This window comes from Musa acuminata, chromosome BXJ3-8, assembly GCF_036884655.1.
Source record: "Musa acuminata AAA Group cultivar baxijiao chromosome BXJ3-8, Cavendish_Baxijiao_AAA, whole genome shotgun sequence".
Classification (NCBI taxonomy): domain Eukaryota; kingdom Viridiplantae; phylum Streptophyta; class Magnoliopsida; order Zingiberales; family Musaceae; genus Musa; species Musa acuminata.
Window position 1 is genome coordinate 51,548,115 of NC_088356.1, and position 19,067 is coordinate 51,567,181.

General features: G+C 37.6%; 1 protein-coding gene across 3 annotated transcripts in view; it reads left to right on the plus strand.

The window, feature by feature from the left end:
• The first annotated feature begins 2,091 nt into the window (after positions 1-2,091).
• LOC135581488 (ABC transporter C family member 2-like) overlaps positions 2,092-19,067 on the plus strand; it is a 30,867-nt gene continuing 13,891 nt past the window's right edge. The window contains exons 1-17 of one of the 3 annotated variants that reach the window (XM_065164304.1): positions 2,092-2,312; positions 3,200-3,595; positions 4,214-4,392; positions 4,887-4,926; positions 5,156-5,315; positions 5,422-5,536; positions 5,622-5,702; positions 5,836-5,860; positions 6,239-6,295; positions 9,040-9,105; positions 10,110-10,184; positions 12,112-12,219; positions 12,635-12,769; positions 14,651-14,757; positions 14,841-14,934; positions 15,066-15,233; positions 15,877-16,017. In XM_065164304.1, the coding sequence (XP_065020376.1) occupies positions 3,263-3,595; positions 4,214-4,392; positions 4,887-4,926; positions 5,156-5,315; positions 5,422-5,536; positions 5,622-5,702; positions 5,836-5,860; positions 6,239-6,295; positions 9,040-9,105; positions 10,110-10,184; positions 12,112-12,219; positions 12,635-12,769; positions 14,651-14,757; positions 14,841-14,934; positions 15,066-15,233; positions 15,877-16,017 (1,884 nt within the window). In that variant the 5' untranslated portion in view covers positions 2,092-2,312; positions 3,200-3,262. The other 2 variants (XM_065164306.1, XM_065164305.1) reach the window with 2 other exon arrangements.

Consider the following 19,067-nt stretch of genomic DNA (forward strand, 5'->3'; position numbering starts at 1 on the left):
TGCTGGAAAATAACATACCAGAAAGTGCATTTCTTGGCAACCAACAAAAACATATGAAATCAGGAAAATTTCCTGATTTATTTACTTGTTTATTCAAGAGAGGTTGGGGGATGGTACTGACTATTTAAATGATTTCAAGAGAGGTTGGGGGATGGTACTGACTCTTTAAATGATTTCAAGAGAGGATGGGGGATGGTACTGACTCTTTAAATACTTTAAATTATTTAGACTTCAAACTAAGCTGCTGCCTCACATAATTTTTTTGACCAAGAAGATTGATAAGACATTTCACATCTTTATATTTCATCCTTATATTAGGGAAATAAACTAAATTGGCAGAGGATGAGGCTATGACTCTGATCTGTCTAAAGTATAATATTATTTATATATATTGAATTGGTCAAAGAAGGACAGATGCTGATTTCTCTCTCTTTTTTTGCTTCCTGTAGGAGCAAAGGCAGTCTAAAAGTGTATACATATTGAATTGGTCAAAGAAGGACAGATGCTGATTTCTCTCTCTTTTTTTCTTCCTGGAGGAGAAAAGGCAGTTAGAAGTGTATATATATTGTATTGGTCAAAGAAAAATTGCTGACTTGCTGCCTACTCCTTGTTTGAATTAGATCAATTTGGATTCTAAAGGACAAGGATTGCAATTTTTAATTCAAGTAGTTCTCATGTTTGTAATCTGATATAGAAGTTCTATCTCTTTTATGCCTACACTCCATGATTTTGCTTTACACACCCCAAAGAAAATTTGCTGCCTACATAATGTTTGAATCTTAGAATGAATTCAATTCCAGAAAACAGCATTCACATTTTATTTTGTTTACGTAATTTCCATTGTGAACATCACTTCCAAATAACCTCTCAACAGTTCTTCTCCATTGTTGTTCTCATCTGCTGCCCTCCCTTTACCTTTTCTAAGTGGTTGCAATGATCAAAGTTATCTTCTTTTTTTTGGTCATTCCTGACTCAACCATCTCAGTCCTTCAAAAATGGCAGCTTAATTATGCTGCAAGTCATAGTTTTAAGTGGTGACCTTTTAGGTAATGAGGGAAAGAACAAATAAAATAACTACAGTTCTAGAGAGAAGATGAGAGGGTTGGAAAAAAATACATGTTTAAGTCACCAAGCAATCTAATGAAGTAAAAACAACTTCATCAATTCATCAAATCTTAAATAACAAGAGTCTTTTTGTGGTCTGTGTTTTACTCTGTCCAAGTCCCACTTTGTGACTTGTTCCTAAAGTTAGGATGCATTACCTTGAATCAAACTTGTCTAGCAAATAATAAATATATCTTGAATGGAATTTGAGTTTGTTAGACCTCTCTATCCTCTTAATATTTCATGTCAAACCATTTTTTCATCAGAAATAGCTTGTATTATATATGATTATACTCAAATTCTGGAGAAAAAAAATATGAGATTAATTTTTTGGAGGAAGTCATAAGCCAAAGTGACTAACTTAAAATGCTTATGTTTAAATAATAAAAAAACAAAATTTCTCATATCACATTAAGTTTGATAAAAATAAATCAATATTATATGTAGAGAGAGGAAAAATGATGAAATTGTTTTTTTTTTTAAAGAAAACATTATTTGAGCAGTGCATATGTATGTGTGAATAATAAAGTCAAATATGTTGCTTAGACCTTTGATGAGAAGGTTTGAAGAACCAAAGTAGCACTGATAAATGAAGCATTTGATCATATCTCATGATGATTTATGTAATATGTTCGTATTATTCATTGAGAATTAAAATTGTTTCATATCATCTTATAAAGGAATAATTATATTTAGATTAAACATAACTTCTTAAATAGTGTGGGTCCTACACATTAGATTTAGATCGATGAGATGACACAAAGTTTAAAGTAGTAATTTCATTTAATGATTCTTTATTTTTTTTTATGTCATCCATAAGTCCCGTTCTATAAAAATCTTATTATTTAGAGCCATCTTTTACTATATATAATTTTTTTTACTATTTATAATCCTTTAAAAAATAATAAAAAATATTTTTTTATTAATTACAGTCTCTCTAATTTGATGTCAACGACGACGCTGTCCTCATCATCCCTCCGTAAGCGCTTAGCTCCCCATCCACCTGCATCGCCGCCTCCCCCTCTCTCCTCCTCTGTTTAGCACTCCAAAGCCACAAGCCAAGGGAGTACAGTAAGCAGCGCTTGCCAATCCACTACAATCGTATCATGAAAACAACGACGACGACGACAACTTTGCGGATCCGCCCGCCAAAGAATTAGCTTCCCCTCCACCAAGTCTCTTCGGCGGGGGCGGCGGCGAGCTTCGAGGTACTGTCACAACTCCTTCCCGCACGATTCGCTGGATGGATTGTTCGTGTTCCCGTCGTTTCTGTTCTACGTCTGCTTGAAGCGTCAGAAAGATTCCGTTTGGAGGGTGGCAGAAGCTCCCTTCAAGAGTTTGCGCGCGGTTTGTTTGATCGCTCAAATTTCTCTTCTTCTTTTGTTGTTCCTCGAAATTAAAAAAAATGATTTTTCTTTTCTCCTTCTGCTTCGTTCTTCAAAGAGAAAAAGATTGCGTCTTGCGTCTTGTTCCCTCAAATTTCTCTTCTTCCTTTATTGCTTCTCGAAAGAACAAAAAGAATTTTCTTTTGATCGTGCCTTTTTGTTCTCTTTCTTCTCTTCTTTCTTGAAAGAGGAAAATGATTGATTTTCGAGTCTGCACGGTTTCTTCGCGAGTTTTGAGATGGCGCGATGAGAATCCAATCTTTTGTGCTAGACTACTTTTGGAGATGATGGGGTTCTTCCCGTCCGCTTATTGCGGAACAAGTGGGTTACGTTCGTTGATGCGATTATAACGGGTCTGTTTGGTTTCTTTCTTAAACAAGCGGCCCTGTTTCTTGAATTAGTTTGATAATTGCCATCCTGTTTCTTCTTGAAAGAGGAAAAAGAATTCCACTGTGAGCTTGTACGCGTCCGGTTTCGAGAGTTTTTAGTGGTTTGAGCGAAAGCTTTACCGGACAGGCTTTTCACGAATCCGGATTTTTTCTGTTATACGTCTAAAAAGGGTTGATTCTTGCTGTCGGCTTTAGCGTATCTAGTGGCTTTGGTTCGTTGAAGCGATTATAATGGACCTATCTATAGAAGATATATTCTGTGGTGGCTAACACTTTTTTTTTGTTTTCTTTTGGCATTTGTCCGTCGATGGATCTGGTTAGAAGAGACGTCTAATATAAAGAGAAACCGGGTTAAGTGATTGGAGTTTGAGGCTGTTCAGAGCCATGGGTTTCAAGCCGCTGATGTGGTACTGCCAGCCGGAGAAGCATGGGGCTTGGTCGACGGTGGTGGAGAACGCTTTTGGCCCGTACACGCCTTGTGGTATGGAGAGCTTGGTGGTTTGCATCTCCCATTTGGCCCTCTTCGGTGTCTGCTTCTATCGGATATGGAGGACTAAGAGGGACCACACTGTCCAGCGGTACTGCCTGAGGTCTCCATATTACAATTATTTGTTGTGGCTGCTTGCAGCATACTGCACTGCGGAGCCATTGTTAAGGATGGTGATGGGCCTTTCTGTCACAAATCTGGATGGGTACACAGGTCTGGCTCCATTTGAGGTGAGTGCCCAATTTGTCTGGATATTTTGTCTTGTTTTTAGTGACTCATTACTCAACTCTCTCTTTCATTGCTAAAAGAGAGTTCTTGGATTTGTTGAGTTGATAGTTAATCAAGTGATAATTTTTCACTTCATTGCTAAGCAATTTTATCTAGTTAAGCTAATAGTGCTCGATGATTCCCTTAATAGTTCTCCAACATGATGCTCGGACAAACTTAGTCTGAATATGCTATGTGGTTATTTTGTTTAGGGTGATATATTTAAGGTAATTTCTTCTAAAGAAAGAAAATTTCCCAGGACAGAGATATGCTTTAATCAACCATAGCAATTTCTGCTTTTGTATGGTAGGCTTTTAGCATCCTTAAAGTTCAGTAAAATGATAATAGACAAAAATAAAATCTCTTTTGAAGCATTTCTATTACATCTTGCTTCACTGAATCGTCCTACGTCTTTCATAATGTCTAGATTCATGACAATAGGTGTACCACCGACGATAGTATATTTCACCTGTTGGCTCTGGACCTTTCTTGACATAATCATATTATATTTTGTTTTGGTTTTGTAGCATAAAACACCCACATTCACAAGCTCATTTTACTATATTATCTTCTTCTTTCAGGTAGTTACATTGCTTATTGAAGCTGCTGCTTGGTGCTGTATGCAAGTGCTGATAATAATGGAGACAAAAATCTATATACACGAGTTCCGGTGGTATATTCGCTTTGTAGTTGTCTATGTTCTGGTTGGTGAAATTTCTATGTACAACCTTGTACTATCGGTGAGACAATATTTTGACAAGTAAGTTTCTTGAAGTGTCATGTTCATTGCGCATATTCTTTTGTAGCCTGTATCCAAGCATGTAACTTGGATTCAGTTTTTAGAAATTTCCTAAGCCTTGAATTCTTGTAAATGAAAATAATAAGCTGCCTTAGTTTTATAATGCATGAAGCAATTGTCTCAGAGCCTGAATTTAGCTAAAATGTGGAGTATCATGAAATGAACCAAACAAATTCATTAAATCAATTGTTCAAATTTTGTAATCTCACCAGGCTTAGCTTCTTAAACCTAGTAATCAGAGGAATTCATGCAAGGATATTGTTTCTGTGAAATTCCTTCAGTTTGAAGATTCCTCAACAAAGTTATTAAAGGGGTAATTTTTGTTAAATGTTTTGGTAATGTCTAGGACATCTTGAAGTCTCTCATGATATTATGCATTACTTGCTTTATCTGGCTAAAATTCTTGAGCATCTAAGCAGAACTAAAGCATCATTACCATTTTGTGCTGTATGCAGATCAATTTTCTATATTTACACCAGCGAGATAGTATCCCAGGTTTGTATCGATTCTTTCTTGTATCTTACAAATATCAAATACAATTTACTTTCAGGTGGTTTTCTACGGATGATATTCCCTCTTCTTTATTATTTGCATCTAGAACCTACCCTCGATAAAGCTTTGTTCACAATGTCATCTTCTTCATAGTGATATTAAACTTTAAGCCGTACATTTAAGTGGCCAAAGTTTGTGAACTTCGCTAAATATTCTTGTATTTCACATGCAGTTTTTGTTTGGTATCCTTTTGCTTATCTATGTTCCAAGTTTGGATGCTTATCCTGGAGACAGTCCAGTTAGAACCGAGGCATTAATTGACAACATGGACTATGAACCACTTCCTGGAGAAGAGCATATATGTCCTGAGAGGGAAGTCAACATGTTTTCCAGTGAGTATATTGAAGGCTTAATTGTTTTAAGTGATGGCTTGATAGTATTAAGCAAAAATTTCCTTGTTACCATATCTTGGGCGATGACTTTCTATTTTCTCCTTAGAAATATTCTTTTCATGGATGACTCCTCTCATGCAACAAGGCTTTAAGAGGCCCATCACTGAGAAAGATGTTTGGAAATTAGATTCGTGGGACCGGACGGAAACTCTGAATGGCAGGTATTTGTCCTCAATCCCTTGGCTAGTTTCTCACAGAATCATAAATGTTAACTTTTCAATTCCTTCTAATGGATTCTTGTTTCAGGTTCCAGCAATGCTGGGCTGAGGAATCTAGAAAACCTAAACCTTGGCTGTTGAGAGCACTGCATCGCAGTCTCGGAGGAAGGTACGAACTATAACCTACTAATTGTGCAAGTTTTGTGTTGCAATTATATGTTGGGGGGATATTTATTCTCTGTAATACCTTGGGGATTTTTCTCCGATCTAATATTTCGGTTTCTCTTTGACTTTCTCGACAGATTTTGGCTTGGTGGATTTTTCAAGGTAACACATGGAAATTCTTACAGTTGTCTTTTACTTTGATTTAGCCTTTTTTTTTTCACTGAAATTGGAATGGAATGAACTGCATTGCTAATAATTGACCCAATAAACAATGCTTTCAATTATCTTTTTTATGGAAATTCCTTATGTAATTACAGTTTGTATTGATGTTTCCATCAATTTTGTGGAAGCATCCATAAAATTTATGTTGCGTGATGAAGAAATAAAATTGTCGGAAAATTTCATGAATGGCTAGACTAATTTGTATGGATGAAACCCGGTTGATGGACAATATAGTGCAAGTTGCATATTGCAGAGTACCAACTTCATTTATCTACTGGGTGGGTCTTCTTGGATAATTCTTTTTCCTTCTTGTCTCAGATTGGTAATGATGCATCTCAGTTTGTTGGTCCACTAATATTAAACCGCCTATTACTGGTATGTTATTTTCTGACAAACCTGAATTTATAGAATTTTTTATCTTATTTTATGCTGTGTTTTCACATTGTTGCTCATTTTAATATGTGTTTATTTATTCAGTGGCATTTTTTTGACGTAATTAGCAAAATTATGTGGATGCAATTCTTTTTCAGATTTAATTTATGTGCCAAAAATGGAACACTCTAGTTTCATGAAATTTCTATTGACACGTGGTACTGGTGTAGGACAATCAAAAGGTTTAGGCTGATGGGTTTAGGGAGAGAGCCGGTGAAAAAAGGTGACACAAAAGAGGGGAGATTCAACAATTCAGTCGATCTATGGGGAATTTGATTTGAAACCATGAAAGAACAAGTAGCGCAAATTCAAACATATACCAATTTTGAGGAGGGAGAAAGATATTGATTTGCCCTCTTGGCTAGCCTCACTAGGTTGTGATTTTTATCTGCTATTCTCCAATGCTGGGTTGTTCCAGCAACATCAGGCTCTCACTAGTTGGATGGATCGTGTATGGTCAAGGGAAAGTCTAGGATAGTAGTGTCTGGGGTTTAGAGATTTTGTAATGGTAGAATTTATATGAGTAGGATATTTGGAGAAGACAGAAAAGGAAGATAAGAAATAATAGATAACTTATTGGACTCACCCCAAGATAGAAAGGATGATAGGAAATCATCAATCAAGATTTGTGATCTTTAATCAATTCAAGTTTTAATTGCTTCCATCTTTTTCTTCTCCTTGTGCTATCTAGGAAACTAAAATAGAATCATGGAAAATGCTGCCATGTGGCAACTTATGTTTTTTTTACAAAACACCCTCTAAAATACTAATATTATTAAAAAAATAGATTGAATTGAAAACATGTCAATTGACCTTGAATCCAATTATCATCACTGTCTAAAGGTATTACTGATGAACTTTCTTCTTTCCATGCCTAGTACAGAACTGAAAAGTGTCTTGATTTTCATGAGGTATGTACAAGTTCAAGCCTATGACCAGCTTGTGGCTTGCCAAATTTGGGTTAAAACCACTTAAGACACATGCAAAAGTCAAAATTCCAAGATTTTGCCTGGTCTTAGTTGAAGCCCAGTAAGTTCTAACTGATAATGGTTGGTTGAAATACTTAAGACCTTGATGGTTCCTGGTTAACTGGTGACCCTCTCGATCCTTCCCATTGTTCTGTTTCTCCCAACTTTCTCTTCATCCAGCTCCCTCTTGCTGACATTCCATCTGTCTCCCGTTCTTCGACAAAACCCTCCATTTGGGCATATTTTTAGATGAGGGCTACCACTTCAAGAAGAAGAAATCAAACAAATGTATCAACACCTTGATATAATACAATACCTATATCATAGTGCTCTCAAAGGGGATCAATACAGGGTCAGTACTTGACACAACATTCCTTGATTTGAAATTTTGAACTGTATTTTTGTTGTGCAAAAAATTCTTAGGCATATCTGCAGATGTTATCTTTATTGTAGATTAGTCTTAGGGCTGAAAATTTTCAGAACATTGTCAGTGATATTTTCTTCTATGATACTTGACTACAAGAACACAAGTTGGATAGATTAGTATGTTAATTTAATCTAATTTTACCATTGGAATCCACCTTTCTTTTATTAACTAGGGTTGTTCGTTGTTTAGTTAATTATTTATTACATAATTTTTTGAACGGACTTGATGTTTTCTAGTTAAATGAAACCTAGAATGCTATAACTATTACAGCGTCACTTAACGTGTGATGCTGATTCAGTTCTGTCTTGACCCAGGCTTGATGGGCTAACTGGCTTATCAACTTCGTTGAACCCAAACCATTGGTCAGAATGCCTGAGCTGAAGTCAATAGTAGTACACCTATCTGACCCTTATAAGATAATCTTAGTTTTGCCTACTCTCGATGTGGGACTTTTCGGGGTGTTGCAGGTTCCTTAGTTTGTCAATTACCCCAATGGGGGAAGAATTACTTATCAGCATGGCAGAAATGGAGCAGAGTGTAGCAGTGAAGGTGGTATTAGGTCATTGCCGTGCTGTTGTCGTAGAAGATCTTGGTACATATGGTGAGGATGGGGAGATGAGGAACTCAGTCTAGGCACAATGGTGGTCTGAGATGATTGGGATTGAGGCTGCAACCATGGGCCGCAAGTTCCAGTTGAGTGGTCTAGATGGGAACCAGGGTGATTTGAGTCTGTGGGGACACTCACTTTGGGAGAGAACATCTGCACTGAGGTTTTGGGATTGTAGAAAGAAGTCTTACATGATGGTGGATTTGGAATTTGGGCAAGAAACTCCATATCTGTATTGTAGTTCTTCAGAATGTGCATGAGTTCAATTTTTTTGATCTGTTTGTAAGAGGAAAAAAAGATATCTGTAAAGGTGCCTCTTGGTTGCCTGTACCCTATACTTAGTTATAGACCTTCCCCAAGGATGGTCATTAAAGATGAACATTGAACATGACCTGGGTTGATCCATGATGTCTCCTCCTGTTAGGTACATACAAATATGGATATATGTGTTTATAATGCATATATGTATATAGGTAAAACAGGTGACAGAAGGTAGGCTTTTTGCTTAGAACATTTGAACCACAGCACAAGTAACTGGTTTGTTTGCTCATTTATTATGGTTTTATTTTTGCTGTTCTACTTCAGTTTCTGGTCTTTTACTAAACATGTTCTGTTTTTCTTTAATTTTCTATTTGTTGTTGATTTTTCTTAAGATAAATCTGAAGTTTGCTGACATGATATGCAGTCCATGCAACAAGGGGAACCGGCATGGACTGGCTACATTTACGCATTCTCAATCTTTGCTGGGGTGGTATGTGCTTCTATCTTACGCATACATATTTTTGGTGCAGGCATTTTCACTTCATAATGTTGATGAACATGTATCTAGTTATTATTTATCCAAATAACTAAAGAGGGCTTATCTGAAAAATGTCAGTGTACATCAATGTATCTGATCATGTGATGTTCAGTATTGCCCTCCATGGAATTAATAAGCTAAGAGACTGATATGGTTAGGAGTGACTTAAATATACATTGGAAGGTTGTGGATGTGGGGAAGACGGGCACAGGGGAAGAGGAGCAGCTGGAAGGTGAAGTCAAGGCAACATGCTGAGAGATGTCTTAGTATTGCCTTCAATTGATTATTAAAGATGCTTTTCAAAAGGAGATGCCACAATGAATTGGAACAGGCCTTACATGAGAATGAAGGGAAGAACTAGAAATCAAGCGCCACATATAGTTTAAAAAAAAAAATCACATATGTACATATTGATATATGACATAAAATGCAAATATGGTTTTTGTAATTTAGCCAGATATGTAGTGGTCTATGGCTCTATGCACATATACATTCTGATATGTTTGTGTTGTCATTGTTTTAGCTTTCAACTAAGAGAATTTCATTCCTAGTGAACCTTCTCATTAGGGATGTGATACCTGGTGATATTGGCTGTTTGATCTCTCTGATACATTATAGTGTGGTTCCTGTTCTCCACATGGTTCAAGAGGGAATAGCTCTAGTAGTGAGAGCAAAAATTTGGACATTTGGGTGTCTTTGTGTTTTGACCCAGATTCAACAATTGCTTATAAATGAAAACCAAAAGCACGTTTCATCATATAGCAATTGTTGAACTTATGAAAAAGGTCTTTTCAATATTTTTGGTAGCATAGTTTCTCCCTTTTCAGTAAATATTGAGTTTAACTGTTATTTTTATTTTTATTTTCCTTTTCTGCTGGCATCTTTGCAATTGCATATAATTTTGCAGAAGGCTATATTGTTATCTTTTTGCTTGCTGACATATATTTTGATTTCAGGCACTGGGAGTATTATCTGAAGCACAATACTTCCAAAATGTCATGCGTGTTGGTTTTAGACTGAGGACTACGTTGGTACGCTACGCAAATATTACTGTTCTTCAACACTAGGATTAAAATTTAAGTTACATAAAAGTGCGTAGTTAACCTTATTCTGGAGGTACTTTGTTGCAGACACATTTAGAATAGTCTAATATCATGGTTGATGTGTATCCTTTCTGCTATTCATGTCATTGCTATATGTATCTCCTTCCTAATTATGGTCAATATTTCTTTCGTACCATAAGATACTCTGAATTAAGGTATGTAATTTCGTACTGTACCGGAGTTTTGACGTTTGCTCGGTACGGTACGAAACTGTATACCGAGCGGTATACCGTTCGGTATACCGCTCGGTACATATATATATATATATATATATATATATATATATATATATATATATATATATATATATATATATATATATATATATATATATATATATATATATATATATATATATATATTATAAAGGCGATGTCGCATTGCCTCGGCGACGTCGCCTTTTCCTTCTCCCACGCGGGGCGACGTCGCCTCGTTTATATATATATATATATATATATATATATATATATATATATATATATATATATTTATTTATTTATATAAAAAATATTTTTATAAAAGGCGACGTCGCCTTTTCCTTCTCCCATGTGGGGCGACGTCGCCTCGTTTATATATATATATATATATATATATATATATTTATGATTATATATATTTATATATAAATATTTATATATAAATATTCTTTATATATAAGGCAATGTCATCGAAAAAGGCGACACGACGTCACCTTTTATTATATATATATATATATATATATATATATATATATAATTTTTTATTTTTTATTTTTGTTCTGTCCGGTAACGGACGGTCCGTGTACCGGTAAGCTGACGAACCGATATGTACCGCCCATACCGGACGGTATTATTCGAAATTGCATACCTTGCTCTGAATAGTGTCCCTGTATCTTTCATGTGTTAGCAGATTGAGTAGATTGTTTTAACCTTTTGGGATCAAATTTGGTAGGAGCCTCATGCACTATGTCTCCTCTTTTTAAACATTTGCTACAGTTAGATGTTGCTGTAGAGTCAAAATGAAGTCCGGCTCAGAAGTTTGAGGACTGTTGATGCTACTCATTCTTAAAAATTACTCTAGTAGGAATATGTAATCTGGTACTGATAATAATCTAGAGAACAACTTATAGGACATTTAACAAATACAATTAGTTCTGTTGATCTGAGTCCACCAAGGGCTGATGTTGATTTGAATTTGGTGAAAAAGTCAAGACAGAGAACAATATGTGAAATCACATAAAGCTGTTATTGTTTTGTTGCTTTTTTCACCATGGCTGGAATATTGCTGAATTTGTGCAATACATTGCTGTTTCTCTCCCATTTGAACATTGAAGTTCTTAGACCTTTTCCGAGGAGCTTTGGTTCAGAGTTATGGGATCAGGATGGTCTACAAAATATGAGTTAAAAGATTATCCATGTCGAGTATAATCTCATTTCATTTAATGATGATACTTGGTATAAATGCAGGACATTCTGATACTTCTACTCTTGTAAGGAATATCTCTTATTGCTTCACTGCAGCTAAGTTACTGCCTTTCCCTTATGATACCTTCCCCCATATGAACTTGTTTCAAGGAACTCATTATATTGAAGCAGTGAAACCACGACAAATTTTACTTGTTTTTTGTATATGTTATATCATTTTAATTTGACTAGTCCTAATTTATTCATGTATTGGCTTCGCATCTTCATTTCATTTCATTTTTTTGTTTTTGCTTTGCTTCAATTATTAGTATGACTATTTGATTTTTATTCACCTTAAGATTTCTCAGATTACTATCATATTGAAATTCTTTGAGACTTATTGTTCTGGTTTCTATGTTTAGGTTCGATAGTTGTGTCCTAAAGAAATTATGTACTTGTCCTTTTCATTACAGGTTGCAGCAGTGTTTCGGAAATCTCTAAGACTAACCCACGAGAGTCGCAATAAATTCCCATCAGGAAAGATAACCAACTTGATGACAACTGATGCAGAAGCACTTCAGGCATTTCCATCTTGCTAAACCTATTACTGCAGATGAGATGACGTGAAAGAAATATTTAGTCCACCTCAATTGCTAAACTGTGTCAAAAAATTTGTCTGCTCAAATGTTTTAATGGAAGATAACATGTTAAATAGCACATCTAGTTTCTTACCTCAACAAAGGTCACATTTTGTGATCTTTTCCAGTTAGGTGATATATGCTGAAAAAGAAAGCACATATATTCTGGTTTCTTATGTAAAATAAGTATATTTCTATGCATGTCTTTTTAAAATTATTCTTTAAAGAATTAAGATAATAGATAATGACTGACAAGTTTAATAAACTGGCATTGTGAAAACTTTCAGGTTAAGGTTCGGTAAGGTTGTGTACAAAACTAAACATTATTTTGATGCATCTTGCCATTCTCTTTGAACAGCAAGTGTGCCAGCAGCTTCACAGTCTATGGTCAGCTCCCTTTCGGATTATCATTTCAGTTATTCTTCTGTACGAGCAGCTGGGTGTTGCATCTCTTATTGGCTCATTTGTGCTGGTTCTTTTGTTTCCCATACAGGTAATCACCCTTATAATATTATATTTTTGCAATCTATCATTTTTCTGCAGTCTCAATGTTGAACTTTTGTCATCTCATAACATTATTAAGGTCAAGTTTGACACAATTTCAAATGTGATACTTGCACTTTATGGTTCTTAGAAGCAAGGATTGCCGTTTTGGATATTGGACCCATTTCGGTGTTCTACTCGAACCGGTATGTGCACGTCAGTACCGGTGTACCAACATATGGTACACTGGTATGTATTGGTGTTTGGAAGATGAAGAAGAAGAAGAGGAAGGCACAGTAGAGGAAGGAAAAAAGGAAGAGGAAGGAAGAAGAGGAGGTGATGGAGGAAAAGGTGGAGAAAGAAAGGAGGAAGATGAAGGGGTAGTGGTAGAAGAAGAGATGGAGAAAGAAGAAGGAAGAAGAGGAAGTGGTGGAGGAGGACGAGGAAGAAGAGGAAGGGAGAAAAAGAATGATGAAGAGAAGGGGGAGAAGAGGAGGAAGTGTATTATGGAGATAAGCGGCAGTGACATCGAACGGCAGCAGCGTCGTGTGAAGAGGGCAGCAGCGAGAAAAGGGCTTGCGATCGCTGTCAACTCCTTAACATGTTCAGCTTGGCTTCACCTTGAAATTATATGAGCAAGACAATATAATATTTTCCATATTAGTTATTCAAATACATATTTTTGTATATCCCCTAAAACTTGTTATTTACAAGATAGTCCTCTCCAATCCTTCTCTGCTGTGCATATATGTCCTTTGATCTATTTTACTCTTTTCTTGTTTAGTTTGGAATACCAAGACTGAAATAGATTCGCAGCACTAGCTTCATGCGTATCCTGGCAACCTATGCTTCTAATGCTCTCTTGCCTCTTCTAAGGGTCAAGTGGATCATGCTTCTAGTTGTATGGAGGCTGGTTGGAACTTTTAGCTATCAAAGGAATATTCCTTGTCTTGATTTATTTGGTAATCTTTTAAGTAATTGCAAATGAAAATTTCCAAGAACCGCCCACCGTACCAGTATGGAGTGGATCTGATAGTCACTGTTTACTTGGTAAAAGATGATTGACATAATCGAGTGATGCAATCCTAAATGGATTGCATTACCTTCAAATATAGGTTTTTGTCAGGCAAATTGCATCTCAGGAACTTAAGCCTGAGCTTATACCAATTTTTTGGGTGCTTTTAAACAGTCCTTGAGCTGAAGAAACATGAAGCTGTTTCAGCTCTGATATTCTTAATTGGAAGGAACAGAATAGTTGTCTCAAAGTTATAATGTAAAGTCCTGTATGGTATTTTTTTCATTGCCTACTACAATCATCTTATGTGTTGTTTATGGCTTGTTCAGTCTTTTATATAAGTTTGCCTTGAGTGAGGCTGTGATTTCCAAGCAGTTTTTAGGTGCAGGTTAATAAAATATTTTGAAATTCTTGGCCATATATGTTTCTCTCAAATAAAAGAGAACATAGCTTTGGAGCTTGGAGCAGCTTTTTATACTTCAATGTAGAGAAATTCCAGAAGTTCTTCGCTTCATTGAAACATTTTTTTTTCTTTTTCTATGCCAATTGTTACATTTGAAATTTGCTACTCAATTTAAAACCACATTCCATGTTAGCCATATAAAGCAACTAACTAGAATCGATATGTATGGGGTGTTTACATTTAATATAGTGCTTGGAGTTGTCATTTTAATGTTTTACAGTATCTGCCTTTTTAAATCAACCATACCAATGATTGTTTGTCAATTTTTCATAGACAAATCTATCAGGCTAAACTCTAAAGAATAACTTTCACTGTTTCACTATAATGCAGTTGTACAAGTATTTAGGTCTGTTAACTGCTTTCCCTATATTATTTCCCATTCTGATATCTTTTTTGGTTTATTGTGGAATCAGACATTGGTGATAAGTAAAATGCAGAAACTTTCTAAGGAGGGCTTGCAACGTACTGACAAGCGGATTAGTCTCATGAATGAAATATTAGCTGCGATGGATACAGTGAAGTATGTTTCAGATTGGTTGGTATTGCTTTAGAGTATCTTATTTTGGCTGGCCGCTGATCATTCTTGATCTCTTGGTGAACCAGATGTTACGCATGGGAACAGAGCTTCCAGTCAAAAGTGCAGAGCATTCGCAATGATGAGCTTTCATGGTTCCGCAGTTCTCAGCTGTTAGCTGCGGTAAGATTAAAAAAATATTTTCATGAATTCCCTAGTGGGATCAGAGGATATACCAGTGAAAAAATATTATTTTTGTTTCTTTTTTTTGTAGAAAGTTTATGTATTCTTATGAATTCTACCTAATTTTGCAGTTCAATACTTTCATCCTGAACACCATTCCAGTATTTGTTACAGTTGCCTCATTTGGGGTGTATACTCTTCTTGGAGGGGATTTAACACCTGCAAAAGCATTTACCTCACTTTCATTGTTTGCAGTGTTGAGGTTTCCTCTGTTCATGCTCCCCAATTTGATTACTCAGGTGCAATACTCCCTAAGCTTTATGTCTTTTCTATCACTTGGTAGTTGGTAGTCTTTTCTCAATGTGGCTATAAGATAATCGAAACTGTCCTCAGAGTTTGAACTTTGAAGCTTGAATAAATTGAAGTACTTAGCCTTGTATATAAAGAAAATTAGATTTATCAAATATTAAAGTTGAACCTTGGCACCATGATAAGTTTGTCTCTGTCATGGGTTCAAGCCACAAAATTAGCCTCTCATCTTATATGTATGGTGCTACTGCTACGCACGAGTTCATTTATGGGAGCCTTCAACAGTTATACTTGCTGCATTTGGGGGTTTATATCTAGCTTCTTGTATGCTTTGCTAATATCAATGACAAAGTCACTGTGACTAACCTCAGTGAGGGGTTGGAGTGATACTACGGGTCCACTGTGACTAAACTAAGTGAGTTGTTGCTCACCGTCGCTAAAGTTGACTTGGGTAGTGTTTGTTATGATGTAGAAAATATAGGCTCATGCTCTTTTTCATGTGAGCATTCCATTCTACCCACATGGCAAAATCTTGTAAAAATATACATGGAGATAGATTCACAAATAGAATTGAAGGTACTTAACAAGCACATCATTCTTTTCTAATGCCTGCTATCTATTTTTTTTCTGCAGGTTGTGAATTGTAATGTGTCACTTCAACGTTTAGAGGACCTACTTCTAGCGGAAGAGAGAATTCTTTTGCCAAATCCACCTATTGACCCAGGGCTGCCAGCTATTTCGATCAAGAATGGATACTTCTCTTGGGATTCACAGGTTTCATATCATAATCTTGTCTTATTTTGTTAATATGGTTTTGCATCTTTTTAGTTAAACTTGAGGGCAAAAGGACTACTCTCTTGTTCATCGTTTCTCTCTTTGATGCTTGTCTTGGCAATGGTCTCTACCGAATGTCACGCACTTAGCTAGTTTTGTCTAAGTCGTGTGGTACTTTTGTGTGTCCGTCCGCAAAGGTTAACATCCCCGAAACCTCCTATAGTCCCTTAGGATCTACAAAAGAGAAACCGGGTTAGAGAAAGCGTTTCACTCGGGATCCACAAGCAATCATTTTAGCAAACACTTTATAGCTAATGCAAATTACAAACAAACTTCCCAAGCTCTGAACGGTCGTACAACAAAGGGTCCAAAATGGTTCACTACGGACCGAAATCCCCACAAGTGCCCACATGACACAACATTTGTTTACGATATAAAGACGACCACCAAAGCCAAAGAAAATGAGACTGTTAAGCCTACTGTCAGCCCTTTATATGTTGTGCAAAGCATGAATAAAACCGAAAGACACGGACATACATGGGTATTATATCAAACACCCCGTTTACAATTTTGTCTGTGACATTCTCCCTTACTTATTCCTTCGACATCCTTGTCGAAGTCTTTGCAGACGCTGCATCTCCTTGCCTTTGCTATGTCTTCAATCTTCTGCTCTAGTTGCAATGCGCCTCTTGTCTCCCAGTTGTACTCCGTTGCTATTATTGAGTAGTCGAACTTTGATCCGCCATGCTGCTTCAACTCGCCAATGATGCCGACTCTGGTATGGGGTCGACTGAGTTGTGCCGATCCTTGTTGTTTCTTGTGGATCCCTCAGATGAAGGAAAAGACCATCCTTAGTATATGCTAATCTCTCAAATCCCTCATGTCGCTTGAACTAGGTGGATGCTTATTGGAGTTTTAACGAGCATTACCTCGCAGACATTAAAGTTTTTGGGTCCTTCCTCCGTAAAATTTGTCATTCGATTCTTCTTCCACTTAGTCGTCACTTCCAAGTTGGTTCGCATCACTTCCGCTTTCGATTGGTATTCTGTTGGGAAATGAAGTGGATAATCTACTCTTAGTAGCACTGATCACCATTGGTGAGGATTTGACAACTATTGTCTTCTATTAGCTTTCTAGTAAGGGTCTTTGAACATGTGCAGAGCTTCTATGCTAGATAGATAAGAGAATTGGGGTACTCGGTTTCGCCCATTCTCTTAAGGGTTGAGAAGACAAAGGTTACTTGACTTCGCCCGCCTCATCGAGGGTTGTACTCTATGCATCGAGTTGGTTACTAGCTTTCGCTCACTCTTTTGCTCACACTTCTGAAGCACTCGAAGTGTTTTCACTCCTTGCGTTGAGTTAGCTACTGTGATTCACCTTCTCAATGTCATTAAACATCTGGAATGCAAGAAGCTTTCACCCCAACTTGGAGCAAGTCTCTAATAGTTTTGTTCGTCTCTAGGATTGTACCATCTTCTCCATCATTTTTGTTACCTACTCCTTTGAGTTGCAAAGGTACAGCACCGCGTACTGCCTACTTCGTTCCTTGGTCGAGCACTCTTTCATCGACGCGAAGTCCTCCACTTTCGGCTATCTTGATGAGATGCTTGTTGACACCGGTCTTACGAAGTTCCCTGCCCTCTGCTCTTCTGTGTTGTCTCGGTACTTGGAGTTTGCCTCTGCATTCTTCACATCTTCATTCCCTTTTACGACCAAGCGTTCTCCCTCCATGAGAACAAGGGATCGATGACTTCACGAAAATCCCGTCTCTGCGATACCATGGCATTGTCATGCCCATGGCCCTACTATCCATTACCTCGCATCTGCGTCCCTTTCTAACCGATGCTTTGTGGCACTATGACACTCCTCCGAGTCCACCTCCATTCTAACCGATGCTTGGTTTTTGGGTAGCTAAGTCCCTCTAGACTTGTCGTCTTTTCCTTGCCCCTTTCAACCACCCGCTTCAACACATCTGTGTTCTCCGAGCAGCTCCCCTTGGTCGATGGAAAGATAGATTGTAACTCCCATGCATGGCCATCGCCACCATGTTGTAGGGTTCGCACCTATTTTGTTCTCCTTATCTTCCTTGGTAGTAACGTTCGCTTACTTGGCCTTGTCCTCTGACTTGCCAGGCTCCCTAAAGCGAATATGAGCTTTGGAGCAGTCCAACTCTTCAACCGCTCCGATCATACCTCTGTATGATTAAGTCCCACCTATGGGACTCATTGGTACTTGCATTCGAAATTCTCCATCGGTAGTACATAGCCCTCATATGTCGATAACCAAGGCTTTTATCCGATGCAAAATTCGATGCACGCACGGAAGACCCGCCTCTACGATACCATAGCATTAACTCCTTGAATCCATAGCCTTTATTACCGTCGTGTGGTTCACCGAAGTGGAGCTTCCAATAGCTCCTGATCATACCTCCGTATGATCTAGTCCCTCGCGGGACTAGTTTCATGTGTATCGCATTGCCACGAACTGTTCTATCACGATCCGGTGCACTATGTCGCCTCCTGGTGACATATTCATTGCATTCTGATCATTGTGGGATGAACTCGGATTGCGATCCTTCCATGTGTGGCCTCTGCCAACATATCGCATGGCCTCTTCCACCTTCGATTGTGTTCACTCCACTGGCAATCGACCTTCGTCCACCCGCACTTGGGTCACACCCAACCGAAACATAGCTCTAGGACAGCCCGTCGCGTAGCAGCTCCTGAAGTCTATTGACTTCGCTAAAATTGGTGCACCATTGTCTGGATCCTGGGCCTCTGCCCTCCAGTAGCACAATCTCCGCTACGCACTATTTCCTTCATGGCAACTTGAATGACAGCACTGTGACATATTCTTCAAGAGTACCCGCCTCCGCGTCCTCTTGCCTCGTGTCAAGGCCTTCCGAACCCAACTTTACCTCTGCAAGTTAAGTCGCCTTGGTTCCTCTATCAAATGGTTCTCCGAGATAAGGTGCATATGCCTCGAAGCTCCCTTCGTTTTTGGCACCATGTAGGATGAGTCCGCTCCATCGGAATGAGGGACCCATGGAA